The sequence below is a fragment of the Neofelis nebulosa genome, chromosome 8 (assembly GCF_028018385.1).
Source record: "Neofelis nebulosa isolate mNeoNeb1 chromosome 8, mNeoNeb1.pri, whole genome shotgun sequence".
Taxonomy (NCBI): Eukaryota; Metazoa; Chordata; class Mammalia; order Carnivora; family Felidae; genus Neofelis; species Neofelis nebulosa.
Window position 1 is genome coordinate 47,251,736 of NC_080789.1, and position 27,201 is coordinate 47,278,936.

General features: G+C 40.1%; 1 protein-coding gene across 1 annotated transcript in view; it reads right to left on the minus strand.

Moving 5' to 3' along the window:
* KCNMB4 (potassium calcium-activated channel subfamily M regulatory beta subunit 4) overlaps nucleotides 1–22,586 on the minus strand; it is a 62,424-nt gene extending 39,838 nt beyond the window's left edge. The window contains exon 1 of the mRNA XM_058682164.1: nucleotides 22,000–22,586. Within this exon, the coding sequence (XP_058538147.1) occupies nucleotides 22,000–22,335 (336 nt within the window). The 5' untranslated portion in view covers nucleotides 22,336–22,586. The remainder of the gene's footprint in view (nucleotides 1–21,999) is intronic.
* Between the last annotated feature and the right edge of the window lie 4,615 nt (nucleotides 22,587–27,201).

Genomic DNA, 27,201 nt, shown 5'->3' on the forward strand with positions numbered 1-27,201 from the left:
TCATGCAGGATCAAGCCCTGCATCAGCTATTAGCAAGGAGCCTGTTTGGGATCCTCTCTCTCCTCTCTCTCTCTGCCCCTCCCCCACTCATGCTGCCTCTCTTTCTCTCTCTGTCAAAACAAACAAATAATCATTCAAAAACAACAATAACAAAAAAGTTAAGTTCAAACCTTAAGTTCTTAAAACTCATTATTGTTCATTTTCTTGTACTTTGATTCTCCCATTAATTTGTCTTTTAAAATTTCTGTGAAGCCTAACTCAGATTCTCCCTAGATCCCTTCTCAATTCAGGTGGATCAGCGTAGATTAAGAATTTTAAAATAAGTAACAAATACCAATCCAAAGCAGTGTTCCAGGGGGGGAAAAATTGGAAATTCAGTCAGAGACTCCTTTCCTCTCTGGACTGTTCAGACCTGATGGGTTTCCAGGCACTATAACAGTTCCACCATGAATAGCTCACCATTGGGGGAGGGGCACAAATGATAATGTAGACCACCATATCACCAGCAACATCACTTTCATTATCATGACTAACATTTATTGATTATATGTGAAGCATCTCATCACGGCAAATCTACTTTAATCCAAGTGAGCAAATATTATAATCACCTATGTTTTACAGAAGAAAATGAGGGCAGAGGTTTAAGAAAACTTTCCCTCAGTCACAATGGCAAATGGGAAAGTTGGGATTCAGATTGTAGAGTGTCCTTAACCACTGCCCCACGCTGTGCCGTGTCTCTATCTCTAGGGCTTCCCACTTTTCTCTTTTTGGAGCTCCCTGCTTTGGGGGGAAGGAAGATGCCTTGACTTTTGCCTCCCTCTCTCAGAGAACCAGTGTAATGATTCTCTGGGAATGGAATTGGTGTAGCCCTCCCGAAGACTGATGGGTCAAGGCAGGCTGGGGCAAAGCTTTGTTTTCCCGGTACCTTCTCAGAGAAGTGCATTGTAAGTCTTTGCTTGTTCCCTCCTCTCTCCATTTGGCTCCAGGGGTGGTTTTTGGTGCCATGGATGTAATTTCACTTAGGTGAATTTACAGACACGATGTCTTTGGTCATAGAGGACAATGAGCGTTCCCTGGGAGAAACTTCTTCATTCAATTCTGACCTTTTTTGTTTCTCATTTGCAAAGGCAGCATTTCCCAATTTCTAATATTATCACCCAAATAACCTTCACTATTGTCTGTGTCATTTGCTGCCTAAACTTGCATGAAATCATTTTCTTTAAAAAGTGAAGACAAAAAGAAGAATGTGATAAAATATATTTGTTTGATGCCTACCTGGTAGAAAAAAATTTTTTGACTTTTGCATTTACGCACCAAGTTGACAGAATCGAGTGGGCTAAGACTTCAGTGAGTTTATTAAGGGAAGATACAATCATCATTTGATGTGGAATATTTGATTATGTACTTATTATGACTTATTTTTCCATTATCTTATTTTAGGGTTTATCAAGATTTATAATAGCATTCTTTGCAGCCTATCACAATGGATTTATATTTTAATAGTACCCTCTTGAGTGTGTTCTTTTGTGTCTTCAGGATTGCATTTCAATCATGTGGGCAGAGTAGGCAGAATTCACTTTCTTCCTTTACTGAATCATTTAAAAAACCATTGCACAATACATGTGATCCATTTAAACATCGGGGAGCGAGTCTATGTTAGACATTATCTAAGAAACAGAAATGGAGAAACTGTTTTTTTCTTCCAGTTTCTTTACTGACTTCAGTTGGTTAGGGAGGGTAGTATTGAAAGACATAATACTAGAATGGATTTAGCTGATTAAATAATTTCTGAAGTAAACTTGATTAGAAAATGAATTCTTGGGGCTCCTGGCTGGCTCAGTCAGTAGAGCCTGCAACATTTTCCTTTTTTTTTTTCTTTTACATTTTTTTTAACGTTTTTTATTTATTTTTGACACAGGGAGAGACAGCATGAACAGGGGAGGGTCAGAGAGAGGGAGACACAGAATCCGAAACAGGCTCCAGGCTCTGAGCTCTCAGCACAGAGCCCGACGCAGGGCTCAAACTCACGGACTGCGAGATCATGACCTGAGCTGAAGTCGGCCGCTTAACTGACTGAGCCACCCAGGCGCACCCCCTTTTTTTTTTTTTTTTTTTTTTTTGAGAGGGCAAAAGTGAGCAAGGGGCAGAGAGAGAGAGAGAGAGAGAGAGAGAGAAGTGGGGCTCATCCGAAGCAGGGCTCAAGAACATAGGATGCAGGGCTTGAGTTCACAAACCACAAGATCATGACCTAAGCAAAAGTCAGATGCTTAACAGACTAAGCCACTCAGGTGCCCCTAGATTATGCAACTTTTCTGATCTTGGGGTTGTGAGTTTGAGCCCCACGTTGGAGAGATTCCTTTAAAAAAATTTTTTTTGATTAAAAAAAAAAAAAGAAAATGAATTCTTGAAACATTATCTACTGGAACATGGGTCTAATTATATTTTATCCTATAATTCCCCATTTTCTGAAATCCTGTAAGATATATGTGTCAGCTATGATGTGTAACTTGAATGACAGTTTGGGACAATATAAATGTATAATCAGGAAAACACTGTGGAATAAAAAGTTTAACTGAGCCATTTATAAACTCCATAATGTTCCATATGCCTCGACTTCATTAATTGTGTATACGCACACACCTTATGAATGCACGTTAACTTAACAAACACATACAAAATTACATGTCAGCTAAAAAAAAAAAAAAAATTAAATTCTAGGGCAGGTGGCTCCAGAATCTGTATCCATACCTGAAAGCTAAATGAAAATAATCTTGTGGAAGAACTTGAAGATCATACAAATGGCTTAGAAAACAAAAAGTAAGGCTAAGAATAGGAGAAGCTACAGTAAGTTCTTCGGAGAGAACATGGTGCCCAGCCTACAGCGTGTTTGTCAAAGTCTGTCCCAAAGACCACCTGGATTGTTCATCAAAAAGGGCCACCCTCCCGAGAGTCTGATTCAGTCAGACCAGGAATCTGTATTATTAACAGCTCTCCTTCACCCTTGGAATGACACATTTTTAGGATTGATAATTTAAGCAACAAGCCATTCTTGACTGCTGAGTACAGGACAGTGTGCAAAGAGGAGATATTACTCACCCTTTATTTGTCTCTTCCCTTCCTTCCCAGGAGCGTGCCTTGTAGTAGTAGCATGAGTAGTAGCTTATTCACAAAGTGCTTTGTGATTACAAAAGAGGAAGTGGAGATCTTGGCTTTGGGGGTATGATAGAGGCTTCGCAAAAGAGATGATTTTGATTTGTGTTTTTTAGGTTGAACAGGAGTTTGCTTCTCAGAGAATGGGTGTGGAAGGTGATATTCTGAGAAGAAAAAATGGAATGTGCAATGACTTTGTGTATAAATGTTCCAGAAAGACTGAGTCATCTAATGTGCTTGGAGGATAGAGGGCATGGGGGATGGAGTTGAGAAATGCCCAATTATCTGAACTACTACTCACTAAAAATTGCTTCTCTCTCCTTAAATGCTTCAATGAGAAACTGCTTGCTACCTCCTGCAGAGTATTCCCACCCACCCACAAATTTATTGTCATGTGTTGATACTATCTGCATTCTGTAATTCAGTAATATTCATTTAACTTTCAGATTCAAGCAGACTGTTAAGGTTGGTGGTACTATTAAAACTGAGAAAAGTTTCAAATAACATTCCACTTTCAAGAGAAAACAGTTCATTCAGCTTTAGAGTTAGAAAATAAAAATACCGTGTCTACTATTTAAGTCTAAATAGAAAAAGTCAAACCAAAACAAGAAGTTTTAACTCAGAAAAAGCTCAATAGTTATTACTTATAACAAGCATGACAGTACATGTAAAAATGTGTTCAATGGCATATGACTGTAACTTAAAATCTTTGAGATGACCAATCCTCATGACCATACAGAACACTGAAATGAAATAAAACTTTCTTAAATTTCATGCATGCATTCAGATATGCTCATTGATGGCATTATTTATGTATTGTATTGTATACTGTAAAGTGCACATATTTTAATGTGTGTATACATATTTAATGAAATATGACAACCACCATTTGTTTGAAAAAGACCAGCAAACCCTATCCATGCTAAGTCCACTTTAACCAGGATTGATTATGTTGATAAGAACTTGATGTTTCCGGGGCACCTGGGTGGCACAGTCGGTTAAGCATCTGACTCTTGATCTTGGCTCAGGTCATGATCTCACAGTTTCTGAGTTTGAGTCCCACATACAGCTCTGCACTGATAGTGTGGAGCCTGCTTGGGATTCTGTCTCTCCTTTTCTATGCCCCTTCCCCACTTGTGTGCGTGTTCTCTCTCTCTCTCTCTCTTAAAATAAATAAAGTTAATTAAAAAAAAAACAAAAACTTGATGTTTCCTACTTGTGGCAGAATGAGTTTTCCAAAGTTGGCTGCACCAATATGTATCCCATTTCCTAAGCCATTTCATAAGTCAATGTGACATTGACACTCTTCTCAGTGTACAGCTTTATCTTTCCTTCTTTAGAACACGGATGAGTCTATGATCCTGTGTGACTTCCAAGGCTAACTCAGAAAAGGTGACATAGCTTCTGCCCGTAACTCTCTCTCTTGGGAACGTCTGCCCTTGGAATCCAGACACTATTCTGTGAGGAAGCCAAAAACTGCCCTGTGCAGAGAGATCACACTATAAGGCTGGTGTGGAGAGGAACCGAGACACCCCACCCAATAGCCAGCATCAACTACCTGATATATGAGTAAATGAACCTTCAGATGATTCCAGTGTCCAGCCTTTGGGTATTCCACTGGGACCTCAGACGTCATGAAGCATAGATAAGCTGTCCCCTTTGTGTCCTAAATCTCTGACCCACAGAATTTGTGAGCATAATAGAAATGATTTAATCCACAGGAATCTTTGACAGTGGCTAACAGATCATAGGACCCCTAGGACTAAAAAGGTGAACACCCTTTAAGGTTCTCCTTGATCTACATACCTGAAAACACCTGAGGTTTGGTGAAATGTAGTCTAATGGGTCACTGTGACACAAGACGGGCTCCTCATCCAATCCTCAGGCCAAAAGCTCCTTGAATGAAGTGAAGGCTGGGAAGGCCCTCTGAAGTAGCACCTACCAAAAATCTAACCTTTCCTCAGAGAACATGCAGACATTTACCAGAGTAGCCGTGCAGTGCGGAAAGGGTAGACACTTATTTTATTTTTCAAGATTTTAATTCCAGTGTAGTTAACATACAGGTGTACAATATAGTGATTGAACTACAGCAAATAAACTTACCACTGGAACCTATCCTCTGGCGACTGATCTGGCAAATGCTATTTTCTCCATTCTTGTGGACAAAGAGCACCAGAGACAGCTACATTTTTACCTGGTCGAGATGGTGTAGACTTTCCAGACTTATTCAGGATTGTCCTACTCAGCACTACCTCAACTTTCTTTGGTTCTTATGCTCTGCTCTGCAGTAGAACATAACAGAACAGTATACATTGATGATATCAGGCTGATGACTAGACCTGGAAGCAGGGAGAACATGGTGCCCTAGATTCCTTGGTAGAGAACAGATGTGCCAGTGATTGGGAAGTTCGGGACCTGCCACCTCAGCTATGCTTCCAGGAGGCTAGTGGTCTAGGGAATTTCTGGATACCCCTTCCAAGGTAAACGACAAACTGCTGCACCTTTCACTCCTTAAAAATAAGAGTCACAATGTTTGGTGGACTTCCTTATATTTTGGTGGACACATATATATCCACTTTTGAGATCGCTACTCTGACCCCTTTACTGAGTAACCCCCAATACCACCAGATTTCCGTGGCAGCCAGGGCAGGAGAACCCACTCCAGCTGTTCCAGGCTACAGAAAGCCCTGTCAATTCACCTCTTTGGCCCAGGGCCTCCAACAGTCTATGAGGTCTCTGCCAGACTGGGGGGTACATGGAGCCCACCAAGAGCCCTGATAACATAAAGCAAACCTATGCTTTCTTTGGAGAATATTTCCTTCTAAGAGACCACTGACTTACTGCTGAGTGCCAGTAGGATCTGGATGCCTGAACACGGAACATCATTACCATGCTATCCACTGGACACTGGGCTTTTTGACCCACTGAAACATATCGGTGGAGTTTACAGGGCTGAAGCAGGTAGTGCTGGGAAACAAGTTTCATAAGCAAATGGCTCACACTCCCAATGCACCTTCTCTTTTTTATACTATCACCTTTCCCAACCTGTCCTAATAAACAGTTGCTTACGAGGCCTGTTTTTCTACTACTGGGATATACGTACCCCCAGGAGTACTCTGCAGTGTGCTGGTGGGTATTTAAAGCCTTTGACCAGTTTGGGTAGATGAAGAAATCTGGCCTCAGGGAGCATAACTCTGAGGAGAACTTCTGATTGTTTCTCTCATAAGAAATGAAGTTGAAGGTACAGACCTACACTGATTTATGCACACTGCCAAATAAATCACAAACTGCGTTTTGATTAAAGGAATGAGACTGTGTTTAAATCATCAGAAACAGAACTCTGATCAAAACATGAAATCTAGAAGTTGTATTTCCCATGCATCCCTTCTCAGGAAGCTGCTTGAAGACGTATCCACCAAAACAACAGTATAAACCAAGAAAAGAGGACCACACTGGGTCAAGGAAACAGAGTACTCAACATGGGAGAAACACAGCAGGCCTAAGGCGTAACCAGTTCAATTTGGGGCAGTAGCAGGCTGAAGGAATCCAGAATGGTATCCCAGGAAATTTCTTTAAAAAGAAAAACGTGTAACTAAATGGTCACCTATTCTGAATAACCATATGAAAAACGGTGTACAAAGTGGCTTTACAATTCTTTGGGAAAATTAAGAGAAAGGGTCATAGGAAAGTAAGAAATTATGAGACGAGGATTATCAGCTCAAGGAAAATAAACAGTTATAGAAATGAGCAATAATTTACATAGTTAAAATACGTTAATGCCCAATATTAATGTAGCCAAAAATTAGGATAGAACTGTATTTAAAGAATGAAGGGCAGAAAACTAGGGTAGGATGGGATGGTGTAAGAAAGCTGAATCCTCACATTCCATCATAGGGTCAATAGTATCTAAAATATACACATCAGAGCCTACTATTGGGAAACATGGAGATAAATATTAGAGAAAAAATAAACTAAAAATATTTAGTTGTGTCTGCATTGCAAAAGGAATCGAGACAAAGGAATCTCAATAAAGAAATACCCCCTACTAATAAAGTTATAGCACAATTTGATTTTTAAGCCTATGTTCATAATAATAATAGCAAATATTCATCAAAGGCTTACCATGTGTGAAGCACTATTCTAGATGTTTCACACATACTAACTTACTTAATCCTGATAACTTGATGAGATAGGTACTATTATAGTCTTCATTTTAAAGATGAAAAAACTGAGGCAGACATGTTAAGTAATTTCCAAGGTCATACTGCTATTTTGATTAAGATTTAATTTTTAAAAAGCATAATAGATACACAAGGTAAAAATGCAAATACTGGGAAAGGGTACAAGCTGAAATGTCTTTCTCTGACTTTGATCCTGACCCCCAGACAAACATGCTTAACAGTTGTACATTCTTCCGATATTTCCTACATTTTATTTTAACATAAATGTGAGCATACTCTTCTCTGTTTTGCCCTTTGTCTTTCATTTAACAATATATCTTGGTGCTGCCATATCTGCATATAGAGATCTATCTCATTCTTTTTTGAATTTTACTACATGGATATGCAAGAATTATTAATTAAAGGTGTTTCCAGTCTTTTGCAATTCCAAAAAAGCAACAAACTTCCTTTTACAGGCATCTACACATACATGAGAACAGGAAAAATCAAAGTGTGTCTACATTCAAAACTTATGACTACAGGGGCGCCTGGGTGGCTCAGTCGGTTAAGTGTCTGACTTCAAGTCATGATCTCACAGTTCATGAGTTAGAGCCCCACTTTGGGCTCTGTACTGACAGCTCAGAGCCTGGAGCCAGCCTTGGATTCGGTGTCTCCTTCCACCCTGCCCCTCCCTCGCTCTCTCTCTCAGGAATAAACATTTAAAAATTAAAAAAACAAAAACAAAAACAGGGGCTTCTGGGTGGCTCAGTCGGTTGAGCGCTCGACTTCGGCTCAGGTCATGATTTCACAGTCTGTGGGTTCGAGCCCCACGTCGGGCTCTGTGCTGACAGCTCAGAGCCTGGAGCCTGCTTCCAACCCTGTGTTTCCCGCTCTCTCTGCCTCTCCCCCACTCTCACTTTGACTCACTCTGTCTCTCAAAAATAAATAAATGTAAAAAAAATTTTTTTTTTAATTAAAAAAACAAAAACAAAAACAAAGAACACTTACGGCTATAGTGTTGCAAAGAGATTGTGCCAACTGCATTTCTGCTAGCAGTTTATGAGAGTACCTATTCCCATGTCCTTTAAAAAATAAAAAATAATCTGGTACAATTAAACATTCTGATAGGTGAAATATGGGACTTCTTGTGTGAATTTGCATTTTTAAAGAGAGGTAATGATTTTTCCATATTTTTAAAACTATTTGCATTTATTTTCTGCAAACTGACTATCCATGATCTCTGCCCATTTTGGTTATTTTCTAAGAGTTTTTACATGGAAGAAAATCAATCTTCATCACACATTGCCAATTTCCTTCCTCGTTTTGTCTCTTTTGACCTAATTTGTGGTATGTTTGCTATATAGCCATATGTAACTTTTAAGAGCGCAATCTGTGAAAATTTATGCAATTAGACCCACATCAATGACAAACTCATTACCACTGTTATCTCACTTAGGATTTTACATAAATATTCTTTTTTTTTTTTACATAAATATTCTTAAGCAAAGCTGTCCCATAATTTCCATCTGTACATGTATGTTATCATAGGAGTTTTTTTTTTTAAGTTTATTCATCTATTCTGAGAAAGAGAGAAAGCACAAGCAGGGAGGGGCAGAGACAGAGAGAGAGAGACAGGGAGAGAGAGAATCCCAAGCAGGCTCCACACTGTCAGCTGTCAGCGAAGAGCCTGATGCAAGAGGCTCGAACTCATGAAGCATGAGATCATGACCTGAGCTGCAGTCAGTCGCTCAACCGAGTCACCCAGAGTCACCCAGGCACTCCCATAGGTGTTTGTTTCAATGTAATCCTAAAATTATTTTAAAAATTTCAGAAGTTTTCCTTGTTTCTGTGTGCTTTGGCAGAGTTTAAAATAGGATTAACGTTATCTGTTTTCATACAATTGAACTGGAAGCATTTGCAATTGGGAGTTTCTTTGTAAGATTAGTGAGATTACACTAATTACAACTAAATTGTAATTCTTCACTGAACTGCCTGCTCATGCTTGCCTTGTGTGTTAGTCAGGGCTCTCTAGAAAAACAGGACCAATAGAATATATGCTGACATATAATAAGAGATTTACTATGAGGCATTGGCTCATGTGATAAGGGAAGCTGAGAAGTGCCACAATCTACTGCCCACAAGATGGAGACCCAGGAAAGTGGGTGTTGTAATTCAGTGGAAGTCCAAAGGCCCCAGGTCACAGCAATACCAATGTCATGTTCCAGCTCCAGCAGAGAGCAAATTTGCCCTTGCTCTGCTTTTTCGTTCTATTTAAGCCCTCAACAGATCAGATGATGTCCACCTGCATTGGTGAGGATGAATCTTCCTTACGGAGACTACTGATTCAAATGCTATTCTCTTCCAGAAACACGCTCACAGATGCACCTACAAATAATATTTTACCAGCTCTCTGGGCATTCTATTAGCCCAGTGAAGTTGGCACATAAAATCAACCATCAAACCTCGTGTTCCACTGAAGAGATGGTCATTTATTGCTAAGAGCTCTTCACTTGTTGTTTTGAATCATTTCTCAACCAGTGTGAATATTCTCTCAAATTTGTCATTTTTCTTTAGATTGTTATGTTGATTTTTTGGGTTTCACGCTGAGCACGGAACCTGCTTAGGATTCTCTCTCCCTCTTTCTCTGCCCCTCTCCTTGCCAGTACTCTCTCTCTCAAAATAAATAAACATGTATTTAAAAAAATAAATTGTAATGTTGGTTTATTTAAAGCTTTTCTTTATTATGTCATTAAACAAATCAGTGCATTCCTGCAGAAATTTATGATTTCTGCCCTTAGTGTCATGTTTAGAAAGGCTTGTACTGCCCCCCCAAATTATGTAAATATTTACCTATATTTATTATAATTACCTATTACCTATATTTATTATAACAATAATATGTATTATATATTATTTTCAAAGACCAAAATGTTGTTCCATCAAAATTATAATGTTATTTAAATTAAATTTATATTTTATTTTTATTAAACATTTTTCCAAATAATTTTTGAGTTGGGAGTTTCTTTGTAAGGTTAGTGAGATTACACTAATTACAACTAAATTGTAATTCTTCACTGAACTGCCTGCTCATGCTTGCCTTGTGTGTTAGCCAGTGTTCTCTAGAAAATTTATTTGGAAAATTAGTATTTTTAAATATATATTTTTCTAAATAATAGGGAAGCTTTAACATCATTTATTGAAGACGCCCCTTTATGAGTTACTTGAAATGCCAAAATTTGCAAAGCAAATCTCCTTTTAACATTCTTTTCTGGTAACAGCTTTATTGAAATATAATTCACATACCAGTCAATTCACCCATCTAAAATGTATAACTCAAAAAAAGTTAAAAGAATAAAATGTATAATTCAGTGGTTTTTAGGAGAGTCACAGAAGTGTGCAATCACTGCCACAAAAGTTTTAGAATGCTTTCATCACCCCAAGAAGACACCCTGTACACATCTGAATATATTTTTATGTGTTTATTGGCCATCTGTATACTTCTTTAGAAAAATATCTACTCACACCTCTTGCCTATCTTTCAATTGGGTTATCTGCCCCCCCTTTTTAAAAAAATTTTTTAAACGTTTATTTATGTTTGAGAGACAGAGAGAGATAGAGCAAGAGTGGGGGAGGAGGAGAGAGAGGGAGACACAGAATCCAAAGCAGGCTCCAGTCTCTGAGCTGTCAGCACAGAGCCTAACATGGGGCTCGAACCCACGAACTGCGAGATCATGACCTGAGCTGAAGTTGGACGCTTAACCAACTGAACCATCCAGGTACCCCTAGTTATCTGCCTTTTTAATTGTTATTGTTGAGTTATAAAAGTTCTTTATACATTCTGGATATTCAATCTTTATCAGATATGTGATGGGCAAATATTTTCTCTCATTCTGTGCTTGTCTTTTTACCTTTTTGATGTTGTCCTCTGAAACTCAAGTGTTTAATTGTGTTTGAGTCCAATTATCAATTTTTCCTTTGGTTGCTTGTGTTATTCATGTCCTATTTAAAAAATTGCCTAATTCAAAGTCATAAAGATTTACATTTTCCTCTAAGACCTTTACAGTTTTAGCTCTTACATTTAGGTTTCTGATCCATTTTAAGTTAGTTTTTATAAATGGTGTGAGGTAGGAGTCCAACTTCATTCTTTTGCATGCATACAGTTGTTCCAGTGCCATTGGTTGAAAAGGCTGTTCTTTCCTTGTTGAATGCTCTTGACACAATTTCCAAAAATCAATTACTCTTAAATGTACTCATTTACTTCTGGATTTTCAATTCTACTCCATAGATTGGTATGTCTATCCTTATGCCAATACCATATGTCTTGATTATTGTAGATTTCTAGTAAGTTTTAAAATTGGAAAGTATGAGTCTTCCACCATTAGTCTCTCTCTCTTTTTTTTTTAAGATCATTTTGGCTACCCTGAATCCCTTAAATTTCCATATAAACTTTAGGATCAGTTGGTCAATTTCTGCAAACAAAAATCCAGTTGAATTTTTGATAGGGATTATAATCAATCTGTAGATGAATTTGGGAAGTGTTGCCATCTTTACAATATTAAGTCTTCCAATCCACAAACAAAAGATATCTTTCCATTTATTTAGGTCTTCTTTAATTTCTCTTGATAGTGTTTTATAGCTTTCAAGGTACAAGTCTTTTGCTCTTTTGTTAGAAATACTCTTTTGTGAAATACATTCCTAAGTAATTTATCATTTTAATAATATTGTAAATAGAATTGTGTTCTAAATTTCATTTTTAGATTGTTCATTGTTAGTGTATAAAAATACAATTGATTTTTGTATATTGATCTTGTATTCTGTAACCTTGCTGAATTTATTATGTCTGACAGATGGGTTTTTTGTTTGTTTTGTTTTTGGTGGATTCTTTAGGAGTTTCTTTATACAAGATCACATGATTTGTAAATAGTTTTATGTCTTCCTTTCCAATCTGGCTGTCTTTTTACATTTTTTCCTTACCTAACCATCCTAGATAGAACTTCCAACATCAAACAGGGGTGGCAAGAGCAGACATCCTTGTCTTATTTCTGATCTTAGGGGAAAAGCTTTCAGTCTTTCACCATTTATTAGCTATTCGTAGTAGCCCTTTATCAAGTTGAGGAAGTTCTCGGCTATTCCTAGTTTGATTTTTTTTTTTTAATCATGAGAGGATTTTGTTAAATGTTTTTTCTGCGTATACTGTAATAATCATGTGATTTCCATCCTTTAGTCTATTAATATGATGTATTAATTACATTGGTTGATTTTAGCATGTTGGACCAACCTGCATTCCTGGAATAAATCCCACTTGATCATGGTATATAATCACAAACTCTTTCAAACAATAGAAGAGGGAACACTTCCCAACTAATTCTATTACCATGATACCAAAGTCAGACAAAGACATCACAAGAAAACTACAGACCAATACACCTGATAAATACAGATGCAAAAATCCTCAACTAAATGCTAGTAAACCAAATAAATCTAGGAACATATAAAAAAAGGATTAAATACCATGACCAAGTTAGGAGAAAGGGGAATGAGTACTAATGTGTACGGGATTCCTTTTGGGAGTGATGAAAATATTCTACAATAAGATAATGATAATGATTGCACAGTTTTGTGAATATACTAAAAACTGTACCTGTTGAAAGGGCAAATATCATTTTATGTGAATTACATGCCATTAAAAAAAAAGAAAGCTGCTTTCCATCTATTTTCTCTTTTTCCCCTTTCCTACTGCCTAAAAGACAGACATGATCAAGTTAGTAAAAGCATCCTAAGAGATTGTACAGCAACAAGACAGTAGGAACCTGGGTCTTTGGATGACCTTCCACATCCAAAGTCTGGCACAGCCCCATGGATTATGTACAGGCTCAGACATTTACAACAGAAAAAAAGAAAAGAAAAGAAAAGAAACTAGTACTTACTTTGTTTAGGTCACTGTGATTAGGTTCCTGTTAAAGCATCCCATCCAATATCCTAATTCTATTAGGTTGTTTCTACATTTCACTACTACACACAATTCTGCAATGAAATACCCCATATATACATTTCCTTGGATATGTGTTAGAGTTCTTTAGAATAGATACCCTGAAGTGAAATTGTCAGGTTTTCAGATATGCACAGCTTCAGTTACACTTAATATGTTTGATTATTTCCCTAAATGGTTGAACCAATTTCCTAGCAATGGGTAAAACTTACCATTTTCTTCAATCCTCACCAACATTTGGTCATATGAAGCATATTAAGTTTTTCCAAAATGATGGGTGTGAAATGGTGTCCTGTTATTGTTGCCTTCTGAATTTCCCTGAGATTAGTGGAATTGAGCATCTTTTCACATTTATTGATCTTTGAGTTTCTTTTATGAATTGCTTGTACATATCTTTTGCTCATTTTCCCATTATATCATACACCATTGTCTTAATGATTTGTAGACATTTTCATTTTTGTTTATTACTGTTTTGCCATTATCTTGCACTAATATTTAGCTTTACTTCCGCTTAGTTTACAATAATTTTAGTCACATAGAAATTGTTATTTTAATGTGCTCAAATGTGTCACTCTTTCCTCTTATTTGTTTAGTCTCATTTAAGAAAATATTTAAGCCTCTGTCATAAAGATATTTTCCCAAGCTTCCTCCTGAAAGTTTTATAGTTTTCTTTTCATATTTAGTTTTATTCCATTTGGAACTGGATTTTATGAGTGTGAAGTATGTGTCAGATTGTCTTTTTCATGTACAGCTAATTGACTCATTCTTTCCCTGAAGAGTTTTCCACATCTTCTATGTTTTTCAGTAAAATTTAATAATTGCTAATTTAATTTCTCTAAGGATACACTCTTTACCATTTCACTTTTAAAATTTGTCAAGGTATGGGGCGCCTGGGTGGCGCAGTCGGTTAAGCGTCCGACTTCAGCCAGGTCACGATCTCGCGGTCCGTGAGTTCGAGCCCCGCGTCAGGCTCTGGGCTGATGGCTCGGAGCCTGGAGCCTGTTTCCGATTCTGTGTCTCCCTCTCTCTCTGCCCCTCCCCCGTTCATGCTCTGTCTCTCTCTGTCCCAAAAATAAATAAAAAACGTTAAAAAAAAATTAAAAAATAAAAAAAAAAATAAAATTTGTCAAGGTTTATTTTATGACCCTGAATATGACGTTTTTGTAAATATTACACGAGCACTTAAAATAGTGTACACCTTGCTACAACTTAATATACTATTCTATATGTCAATTGTCAGTCATTAAACATGTTATTTAAATCTATCATATAGGTGTCAATATTACTTTTGTCTGATTGTTTATTAGTCACAGAGGTGTGTTAAAATCTCTCACTCTCATGATAAACTTGTGTATTTCTCCATTGAGGTGTTTTATTTTTTTAATGTATTTTGAGGCTGTATTTTTAGGTATATCCCAATATAGAATTGCTATATTACATTGGATTTTTTTATAATTACAAAGTGTCCCTCCTTTTAATCTAGTAACAAATTTTTGCCTCAAAGTCTACTATATTTCATATAATACAGATACTCCAGTTTTTCTTTTCCTGTTTTGGTTGATGTTTGTATGTATATTTTCCCATCTTTTAACTTTCAACCTTTCTGTGTCCTTATATTCTATGTGTGACTCTTGAAAACAGCATATATTTGGGTTTGTTTGTTTTTTTCCAGTCTACAATCTCTGTCTTTTAAATGGAAGTTAATCCACTTACATTTAATATAATTACTTATAAATTGGCATTTAAATCTATCTTATTATTTTTTTTGTTGGTGTTCTACTTGTCTACATTTCTTTTTCTCCTTCTCCTTGCCTTCTTTTGGACTGTTTGCTTTATATTTCATCTTCCCCACCTATTTATACATTCTTTTACTTTACAAATTCTTGAACTTCAACATAGAACTACTAAGTCAGAAACTGGGGTGGAGTTTATGATTCAGTGGGCCTATGATGAGACTTGAGAATGTGAATTTCTAGCAAATTCACAGTGCTCAGCATGGAGCCCGATGCAAGGCTTGAGATCATGACCTGAGCCAAAATCAAGAGTCAGATGTTCAACCAACTGAGCCACCCAAGCACCCCAAAATACTGAATCGTGATTACTCACCTACTCAAAAACTTTCCTTGGCTTCTGTGTTAGATTTCTGTTGTTGTAACACAAACTTAATGGCTTAAACAACACAAATTTATTATCTTAAAATTCTAGTGGTCAGAATTCTCAAATGGGTCTCACCAAACTGGGGCTGTATTCTCTTCTAGATTCTCTAAGGGATAATCTATTTTCTTGCCTTTCCCCGCTTCCTTGGAAAAGAAGGCTGCCTACATTCCTTGGCTCCACTTCCGTACTCAAAGTTAGCAATGCCTGGTTGAGTCTTTCTCATATTACATCACTCTGACCGCCCCTTTCACATTAAAGGAGGCTTGTGATTACCCTAGGCCCACCAGAATAATCTTCATATTTTAATGTCAACTGATAAACTACCATAATTCCATCTGGAGCTTTAATTCCCCCTTACCAGGTAACATAAGATACTCACAGATTCTGGGGATTAAGATGTGGACATCTTGGGGGCACCTGGGTGGCTCAGTTGGTTTAGCATTTGACTTCAGCTCAGGTCATGATCTCATGGGTTCATGAGTTTGAGTCCCAGGTTGGGCTCTGTGCTGACAGCTCAGAGCCTGGAACCTGCTTCATATCTGTGTCTGCCTCTCTCTCTGCTCCTTCCTCACTCACCCTCTGTCTCCCTCAAATATAAATAAACATTAAAAAAAATATTAAAAAAAAAAAAAAAGATGTGGACATCTTGGTGGGGGGGGGGGAGCATTCTTCTTCCTATCATGGTTTCCCAATGTCACCAAACCCAATTCCACATTATTGATCCCAGTTTACTCTCCCACCTTAGCCCTAAGACTCTGTTCTTTGTAACTGTGTTCCAACCACATGGTCTATCTGATGATTCCCCAACATAGCCTGCACTCACCCAGCTTTGCTTCTGGCATTTTCTCTTCCTTGATGTTCTCTTCATTCCTCCCTACTTTTTCTCCCAAGATGAAAATCCTATTCATTCTCAAATTTTCATAGCAAATGTTTCGTTTCCCATGAAGCTTTTCTCCTAATCTTTCCTCTCTAGTGTTTGTACTTTCCTGTAGAACTTACATTACACTTCCTTTGATAGTTATTTGTGTTATTTCCTCTGCCGGAGAATGAACTCATTGAGGGCAGAAACGTATGGATTCATCTTCACTTGTATGTCTGTTAGACATATCTAAGACTAAACCCTTGTTTTCCATTCACACTCCTCCCAAACTACTCTTCTCTAGTTTTCCCATCTAGTAAAATCACCTCCCTTCACCCAGTTGGGCTTACCACAAACTGCTGAGTCATCTTTGACCAGTCCATCAGTGAACTTCACCAATGCTCACCCCTGATCTAAGTCACCATCACCATTTGCCTGCCCTACTAGACTCCTTGTTTTCAATCCTGCCCCTGCATCTCTTATCTTGCACAAGTGAGCATGTGCATATGCATGTACACACACAAATACACAAAAATTCTATTCTCCATCCAGCATCCAGAAGGATCATCTACATTTTTTAGAAGTTTAAGTCTGATTATATCTCAGTCCTGCTTAATGTCAGACAGCTTACCATCATACACAGAACAGAATCCAAAGGTCTTACAGTGTTCTGTAAGGTCTAACCTCACCTCCCACTGTTTCACGTCTTGCTCACTGTAGTCCGGCCTTACTGTCATCCTTACTGTTCCTCACATTAGCCTGGCAGCCACTTGCCCCAGGGCCTCTGCACTTACTGTGCCCTCAGCCTGTGAAACACTCTTTCTCAAGACAGCTATATGATTGACTCTTTTCTGTCCTCTATGCCTCTATTCACCCCCTCATGTTCTTTGGTCTCTGTACAAATGTCACTTAACCACTGTGTGCAAAAGGGCAGCCCTTCATTTCTTCCACCAGTCTGTACCCTTATGCTGCCTGAATTTTCTTTACACCTTTACCATTACATGACATTACATTATAAGTCTATTTCTTGTCTGTCAGCATCTACCAAAACATAAACTTCAGACTTTATTTTGATCTCTATTCTAGTCTCAGAACCTGGAAGCATGCATTGCACAGAGGAGGCATTTAACAAATATTTGTTAAATGAATAAACTTATCTTTGTATGTCCTTGTTTCTTCTTTTTTTTTTTTTTTAGTTTATTTATTTTTGAGAGAGAGAGGTGAGTGTGTGTGTGCAAGCATTGGAGTAGGGCAGTAAGAGAGGACAAAGAGAATCCCAAGCACAGAGCCTGATATGGGGCTCAAACTCTCGAATCATAAGATTACAACGTGAGGTGAAACCAAGAGTTGGACGCTTAACCAACTGAGCCACTCTGGCGCCCCTGTATGTCCTTATTTCCTGCCCAGTCCTTTGATCATAAGATGCTAAGACGTACTCCTGTTTCTTGCTCCATCCTTTGATCACAGAGGCTAAGCAAGTATTGGAGGAATTGGATTTTACGTACTTGCCAAGTTATTTAATATAATCACCAGAGGAAAAAACCACAGCAAGCCATCCTTATCATAGAGAAATAAAGATTGTAGAGAAATCGTCACAATCCAGTTTAGCCTTTGATTACTTAGTTTTGATGTGATGGACCTCCCTAGAGCACAAAGTGTATCATACTGAACATTTATTTCTAGGATGCAGTTCAGAAATCAACCCCAGGAGACCACACTGTCTACACAGGATGTGTGACTGGGGGGCCCGGGGACGGGGCTTTGGGACATACCAGTGTGGTTGTGAAGGATACCAAGGGAACCGTAAGCTGCGAGGAACACAGTTAGGGACATTCAGTTTCAGAGGATACACTCAAAAGTCTAAAGTTTTTCTTCTCTTCAGTGAATTTCTCTCACTTTCACAGTACTATTCTTAGGAATAGACTTTTTCCCTTTGTGTCTAGGTTTTTCAGACCAGAGAACAACAACAACAACAACAACAAAAAACCTCAAAACAAAAATAAAACACATAGCTTCTAATCACTCACTCTCTTATTGCACAAACAAGAGATAGTTTTAAAAATTCATCTTTTCTCTGCCACCCGATGTATATATTGATGTGAGAGCAAATGTCTGGAACTGCATTAAGTTCATTTAAGCTAAACCAATTTTAAATGACCATTTCAACACTAATGTTAAATGATCCTCTTCTTTTCCTTCAGAATTTCCTTGAGTCTGTCCTTTTATGCCAGTTCCCTATATTCAGTAGGATTAGTAACATCTTTTAACCTAAAAACACAAGTATTAATCACAATGGATCCTTTATGTTCTTATTTTACTTTTCTTGCACAACAGATGAGTATGTTTTCTAATCCAGTAATTTTTGACTCTGTCTACACATTAGAGTCACTTCCAGAACTTTTTAAAAAACACCAACTCTCAGGACTCTCCCAAGACCAAGTCCAAATCTCTAAGGGTGGGACCCAAGCATAAGAATTTCTTTGTAAAGTTTCCCTAGTGATTTTTTTTTTTTTTTTGAGAAAGAGAGAGAGAGAGAGAGAGAGAGAGAGAGAGAGCCCACGAGCAGGGCTGGGGCTGAGGGAGAGAGAGAGAATCTTAAGCAGGTTACATGCCCAGCGCAGAACCCAATGCGGGGCTTGATCTCGAGACTGTCAGATCATGACCTGAGCTTAAATCAAGAGTCCAATGCTTAAGGGACTGAGCTACCCTGGAGCCCCTCCCCCAGTGATTCTAATGTGCAGCCAAGGTTAAGAACCAAAGCTCTTAGCACACACAACTGCTAGCCCCTCAGAAACAATGCAGTGATGGGAATAGCACCCAGAGGGAGCGTATCCCACATTTAGATTTCACTATGGTTAAATCACAGAGCAGGTCATTGCCCTATGTGTAACTAGTAGACTTGAATACTATATTATATGACCGGATAGAGTGATTACCCTTGACAATATGGATATGATTCAAACCATAAATAAGCTGAAGAACACTTAAAGATATCTTAGACAGGACTAGTCAAAGGTCACATGTGTTCATACTATCTTCTTTGGTAGTCTTTGGCTAAAGAAGTTATACATGTGCAATATTCTTTCCCTTTCCCTGCCTTTTACTATAATTAATGCAGCAAACTCAAGGGAGGGGTGGGGGAAAGTCCTTGTTCTTTTTCTTTCTAAGAAGTGATTTCCTAAAAATGGTTTCTTGTGGGGAGTGGGTCCTGAAGAAGAGAAGGTTGAAGGTGATTAGGATCCTTGGCACTGAAGGGAATCCAGACATTCTACAGAGGGAATGGGTGGGGAACCCAGGCCTTCGATAATTAGGTGATGCAAGGCAAAGAAAAGACCTAGGCACCCAAGAGGCGTCAGGAATGGGCAAAGGGGCCTGCCTACTTCTAAGGGCACTGTGGACACATTCTGCTTAGGTACCGGGTTCTGGCACAATATCAGTTATGTTGAATTTTTCCATCACTAATCGCTTACAAGAATTGTACTTTAATTGTCCAAAAGTAGAAAGGTGACTGCAAAAGAACAAACTTATGTTCTATAAATGCCATAATGTAATCATAATTTGGATAAAGATGTGTACTGGTCTGGCCAAGGAAACCTTGACTAAATTCACCGGGCTGTTGCTCATCATGTGTGTGTGTGTGTGTGTGTGTGTGTGTGTGTGTGTGTGTGTGTGTGTGACATAAATATCTTTCTCCAGTTCTGTCATTTCTTGAATACTTTATAAAATGTCATTTTGTTCAGACACTTCTTCAAAACAATTGTTGCTGGAATCTGAACTGGCACTGGAAGAAAATAGATTATTTGCAACAGAGAGAGAGAGAGAGAGAGAGAGAGGGAGAGAGATAAAATTGTAGTATTACATAAAGCATTATGACTGCTTCCAAGTGATTTAAAAATCTATGTCCTAATGATCCCAATTTACTTTTTCTGCCAGATCCTTCAAAATTGCCTGGAAATTACAAGCAGGCTTTTTGCAGTAAATTCTAACTTCTCAATGTCTTGATCAGATATTAGCCATTTATTGGTACATGTGTATATACTTTATTATTAGTGCCTGAACCACTATCTTAAACTAATTAGCAGTGTTTCACCAATTATAGCAATGCCTCCTAAATGGTGAACTACCATATAATTTCTAAATCACTATTACTGCTTGGCACCTTCTTTTATATTAATGGTTTAATCCTGAAGAAAAAAAAAAGTGATGTTTCTAAAACCCTAAGGTTTCTTTTGAAGTTACTGAGCTTTAAGCAGATTAACTTATATTTGTTTTCCAGAGTGTGCTTCTTCAGGACACTGATTATACCTTATCTAAATCTGTACTTTTATATTTATTTATATTCACTTCTTATATATTATCTTCATTTTTAAGGTAAATGAATACATGTTTGTCAGCAGGAGCATCTTTTTTAAAGAGAAGTCATTTTGTAAAGGAATTCCTTTTTTTTTTAATTTCCCCAATTCAAGAATTTACTGTTTGTTTAAGGAAACAAGACCCTGAGTTTTACTGCAGAGAAATGGTAACGTTTGTTTTAAGTACTCTTCAAATGCTAATATATATATATATATTTTTTCCCTTTTGGATTAATATATCTTGTCACATTTAACAGAAAGTTTTCCTGTGTACACAAGACTCATTCCCTTTTGTTTTTCTGCTGGATTTTCGAGCAGAGCCCTCACCAAGAGGGAAAATGACAGTAACGTTAAAGAAGAAAGACACTTTCACTCGATAGTTAAGCGACAAGCAAGGTAAAAACGGACCAAGAGAAGATAAGAAAGAAAATCCTTCTTGCAGAACCAGGCGCACTACAAAGCTCAATTAGTTCACAGACTGAGGACACTGCTTTTTATAAGTTTTTTCTCTCCACTGGGAACAGTTTTCTGAGTCTCCCTCTCTCGGCTATCCATCCCTTGAGTCCTAACCAGGTTTTTTTCTTTATTGCTTGAGAGAAAGTTGCCAGGGAAGGAATATTCGGTACATATCACGAAGGGTTTTCTATTTTCAGTAAGTTTTACCGTTCTCCAGATGGCTCCCGATCGTCCCTAGACACACAGAGTCACTAGGCTTCCTCCCGACCCTTTTGAGAATCTGTTCCGTGAAAACCAGGAGCTCTCTGTAAACCCCGGAAACAGACTTGTTCGGAATTTCGCATGTGATTTCCACGTCGTCTGTTGACCCTCATCTTTGCCGCCCAAGTTAAAAACGTCTGTTTAGAGTTAAAGGGCAAGGAACCCTCTAACATCTTCCAAGGGGCCCAAAGATCTCGAGCTCCCAAAGCCAGTGCTTGACGCGGCCCGTGGGAGCTCAGACCTTGACCGAGCGCCCGAGTAGGTGGATCCCTGCTACCCACTGGCTTTAACAGGAGGAAAAGTAACTTTCCGCTCCTTGCACGTCTCCAAAGTCCGACCTGTAGGCGCCGGACTGAGCTGGGCCAAGGTCTCAAAATCTGAGACGAGACAAGAGAGATGTGTAAAGAAAGCCTCAGGGCATTACCGGTCGCCGCACACGAACCCCGGGCCCCGGGACTCCCGGCTGTGCTCACTGCGGGTCCAACGCCCCGTCGCCTCCTAGGGACGCGAGCAAAAAGACACTCCGAGCCCGCCCCGCGCGGCGTCTGACACCGAGGCTCCCCCAAGCTTCAAGACCTCCGCAGGAGCCAGGCATCCCTCGCGGGGCGTCCTTACCTTGGGGTTGGTCAGGAGCTGGTGCTCGTCGCTGTGCAGCAGCGCCCTGGAGTTGGACTCGGAGTTGTTCACGTAGACCTGGACGCAGGGGTACTGCGAGGTGCCCCTGCAGTCGGCGCCACAGGTGAAGGTGCACTCAAAGACCTCGCCGATCTGCTGCACCGACAGCACCGTGCAGTTGGCCGCCGTGGCTTGCAGATCCTGCAGCGCGGGACTGAGCCAGCAGAAGCCGAAGATAAAGAGCGACACGACGCCAGAGATGATGAGAAACAAGCCGAGCCGGATGCTCTTGTCCTCGGCTTCCGTGTACTCGTAAGCCACCCGGAGCTTCGCCATCGCCCCCCACTCCCGGCGGCTGGCGCGCTCCCCCCGCCCCCTCCCGCCCCCGGCGCCCAGCCCGACTGCCTCGGGCGGGAGGAGCCGCCGCCGCCGCCGCGCGACAGCAGGGGAGTGGGCGGCGAGGGGGAGCGCGCGAGAACAAAGGGGCCGAGGCCGGCGACGCCCCCGGCGGCGGCAGCGCCCCCCGCCCCACCCCCCCAGCCCCGCCGCCAGCCGGGCCCCGGAGGCTCGCGGTGCGACCGCTGCTTCAGAGCCTCCTGCACCCTCGGGCGCGAGGAGCGCACGGGCGGCTCCTGCCTCCAGCGCCCCCTGCCAGCCTCCGCCCCCGCGCTCTCCCCGCCTCCCCCACCCCGCCTCCTCTCGCCCGGTGTCTCCCCGTCTCCATCGCCTGCTGGCCGCCGCCCCGCCGGCTCTCCGGGCAGCTGCCCCGAGGGCAGGCGCGGCTGGGCTGGGCCGAGCCCCGGGGCTCCCCGGAGCGGGAGGCGGCTCCGCCCGGCCCCACCCGCCGCCGACCGGGGCCTTCCCGCCCCGCCCGCCGCGGGGGCGTCTCCCGTGGGCGAGGGGCGGGCGAGCACCGCGGTGGGGGGCGGCGGCGGACGCTTGAGATCCTCTTTAAATCCCCCTTGGAGGGACGTCTGAGATGAAAGCTGAGGATCGATCGAGCTTCACCCGAGTGAAAGTTAAAAACAGAAACGGAAAACAGGGAGCGAGGGCGTAGTGCGAGTGGAGCGGCGGGAATCTTGAACTCCGAACGGGGATTGGTCAGCCAGCAGGGAGAGCGAGCCAGCGGCCAGGCGGCCGGCGCTCCGGGAAAACGCGCAGCCCGGCCAGGCTGGTGGGGAGGAGGTCCCCGGGCGAGGGGCATGCGCTGGGTGCGCCCCGGGGAGACCGGGCCACACGTTCCCGGGCCGGGGCGGGCGCGCGGACCCGCAGTCGGCGGGGCGGGGGGCGTGACCCGCCGCCCTCCCCTTCCACGCCCAGCGAGCGCTGAAACTGTCCGGCCGAAGAGTCCTAGCTCTCCCAACCGCCTCGGCGCGGGCCCGCGCACCCACGGCCCCGGCCCCCAGCACGCCCCGAGGGCGCCAGGATAGGAGTGGAACGGGCTGATTCAGGGGTTTGCTGTGGAGGCATCGCGCGTGGGACAGCAGCCTGCAACTGGCGAGACCAAGGAAACTCGCTGCCGGGGTCCTGGCTGGACCTAGCGGAAACTCAGGTCTCCGGCAGCCAGGTGAACCCCAACTCGATTTGCCCTGAGGCTGGGGCTGAGTAGGGACCGAAGGAAACAGCCTTGCAGCCCTGGATGGAGACACCACTTTCCCCATCAGGACGGTCCCCTCGCTCCCGGACTCCCGAGAACAGAATCCTTTCTGTTGTTTCCTTCCTTAGGAACCTTGCCACCTTTGGCCCACCCCGGAATTTGTAGATGAACTACCCAGGAGCGGTGTATGAGGCGACAGCGGCGCGCAGACCCGCTTTGGGACAGGTACCGTTTCTAGAGCTGCATTCTGCTGTCTTCATTCTTGCAGTTGCTCCTTCTACCCCCTCCTCTTCTGTGCATACTTTCGGCTTCTATTCTTTTCATGACCTTTTTTTTTTTTTTTTTTTTAAATATTATCTTTTTCCAAGCCACGCTTCTATCATATCAAACTTGAGAACTATCTCGACCTACATTTTGAAGAATCAAAATGTTCACTTCTTTGCAAAGCATGTAAACCTATCTTTCTCTTGATTTGCAAGTCCCAAATGGGTATACTCTTAATTAAATTCAGTTATGTTTCTGATGAATGTGGGAACACCAAATCATGGAATTCTTGACTTCTCTTTCTTGGATTTCAAATGTTAGCTACTTAACTGGTATTAAGTATCTTTCAACTGCAGTTCTGATATGTTACTTTGAAGTACTCATTCCTTTATGTGGTAGGTAACAGTATTTCCAAGCAAGGAGAAAAACAAGTTTAAATTACAGGAAGACCCTAAGTGTTTTTCTGAAAAAATTAAGACGATACAGGGTTTGGAAGATTTCCAAATCAGGAAGACACCTTGTACTTAATACCTTTCAAGTTTTGAGAGAATAGATTTCCTTCTTTCTTACCTAAGAAGTATGTGATTTTCTGCCCTTTCTGTTGGCATGAAGACAATTGTTGGTGATTACATTATCCGAAAGGGAAAATGAGTTTAATCATTGAAGCAACTTAACCTGAGATCACAGATCTTTGGCCTCAATCTTTTTCCTACTGCAGGTTATAAACATCTTCCTTTTCAAGAACGCTCAAGCCAGTCTAAGATCTGAGGCACCGGTGAGGAGATAACAACAGCCAATTGTCCTACCTTGGTATGCTGAGCAACTTAACCTTGAAGCAGAATTAACTCTTATCAGTGGTCTTATTAGTGGCCTTAAAACACAGGGATGGGGATGCCCAAAGATAATTTAGTAAGTATGATTAATTTTTCAATGATTCCAGAGCTCAAAGAGTTCTGTAAGTGAACCCTCTGCCCCAAAACTGAAGTAAGATGGTTTTCATGTATCAGAAAATTCTGCCTTAATTTAACCTAAATTCTTAAGGGCTTTTAAACCCATTTTCCTCCCAAGTTCTGCATTAAGTCACTCTCCTTCCTTATAATTAAAATGTTTGCAGAAACTGTTGCCATCTAGCCTTCTGTTCTTTAAACATTTACTTTTCTCCCTTATTTCCTATTTTTAAGTCAGCTTTGCTGTTCTTCTGAACCCTTTCGTTATCTTCATGTCTTTCTTACTGAAAGTCAAACATATCAAAAGACTTCCCACATTAAATAAATTTCTGTTTTATCCTTAATGGAACACTGTGTTTGTTATTAGTTTCATTCAGTTGACTTGGAACTGCCGCATCTCATTTCTAACATTCAGTAAGGCAGGCCCTCAGTTTCAGAAAATGAGTCACCATCGACTCTCTAAGTTAGAGTAGCGGTAACAACCCTTGGGAAAAAGATGCTAAACTCTGAAGTGACTTGGCATCTTGTTTCTGTGGAGGGCAGAGGCAGCACAGATTTTAATAAAAGCTAGTTCTTTGCCTGGTTCGCCACCGTTAAAAGACTACAAATGTGACACACAGAACCAGACCAACTTATTTGCTGTACATCATTGTCTGCAGCAATGTTTTCAGGAGAATCATGGTCAAGCCTTGATGTTCTTTTCAAAAGAAAAATAAAACCTACCTAAGCGAGAACATTAAAACCATTGTTATTCATAATTTGTTCTCTTCAGTATTCACAGAAGTCCTGTGACTAATGTTAAAGCTGCAATATACAATTCCACATGTATACATACCTTTATTAAAAGATTTCAAAAAGAATTATCATAGAGTAGAGAGGAATTTAGAGCATGTTGGGAAAATGTTTACACACTGTTTTAAAAATTGGCACATTGTGAAGTTTTTGAACAACAAACTGCTACTATACATTTCTTAAATAACTAAAGTACATAGAACAGAAAATTAATATTGTATCATCACCTTTTTTCATTAAAATTCACCTTTTGGATGGGTTTTAGATGTTTGCAACTAGAATAATTAGGTAAGTAATAAACAAATGAAAGCATGAATGATCCAACAAAGAACACTATATAGAAAATTTTATCTTTTCATTCAGTTTATGCAATTGACAATTTTGTTGTAGAAAACTGTTTCTGCTTTATTTAGTCTTGACTTAAATGACTTACAGTTGAACTAAGTAAATCATTTCCAGCTTGCCGATATCAAGAAACTAACTTTCTTGCCATGCTTCATGGTGAATGTTAAATATTAGTCTCAGAATTTTGAATTCAAAATTTCCTGGGAAGCCACTATTTTTCTAATTTTTGTTTTTTCCTGTCCATAAATTTTACCTATTGTATTGAACATATAATTTTTGAGAACACTACTTACTATTTTCTATATTTATAATCATATTAAAACAGGAAGGGATCTTAAGTATCACCTAATTCAACATTAAGCAGGAAAGGATGCTCCCAAAGACTGTATTTTGTTTGAAGTAGCAGAGAATGATTATTAAAGTATTTTTTAAGTTCAGATTTGTTTGCGTATAGCCTTTATGTTTGCCATTGAGAAAGGGAAGCAAAAAGCACAATCACTTCATATTAGTACATTCATAACACAGAAGTGTAGCTAGATTTCCTAAATTCTTATCATCTGTTATCTTTCATGTTAATGGGAGTGAACTTCTATGGGAGATAATATATACACATATGTAGTAAAAAGGAAAGAAGCTTTGGAACTAGAAAGCAAGAAGCGAAGCGGTTTTGGTCCCAACATTTAATAGTAAATAATTTGACATAAATAATTCATGTCCTTAGATTATTTCCTCCTCCTCTTGTGAAAGGGTTGGACTAGAAGATTCTTGATTTTGATTTTTATCCCAAATTGACTTTGTTCTTGCCTTGTTCTTCAGAAACTTGGCTATTGCTATCTAACAGTACATAGTCAAGTCAAAAGGTCTTTTAATAATTCCAAAACATGGACAGCATCTCCTAGCACAGTGGCTAACAGAGACAGCATTTGTCTTTGGAAAAATGGGCCTGCATCTACTGAGTACCTAATATAAACAAATGCCCTAATTTAATCTTCCCATGAGATGAAGAGGGAACGAGGGATCCAGTAAAGCTACACATATACTGACAGTGCCAGATTACAAGGCCCATTTTCTGCTATACTCTGAAACATCTAAGAAATTTCTGTATTTAGTAAAAAATGTAGGTAATACCAATGGATTTAAAATGTGCATACTTACATTTGAGTAGAGTTAGGCTTGATCAAATCCCTCCTGTGAAACCTATGAAGGGAGACGTGGGTAGCGGATGGAGGATCTAGTGATTTAACCAGCTCCTCCAAT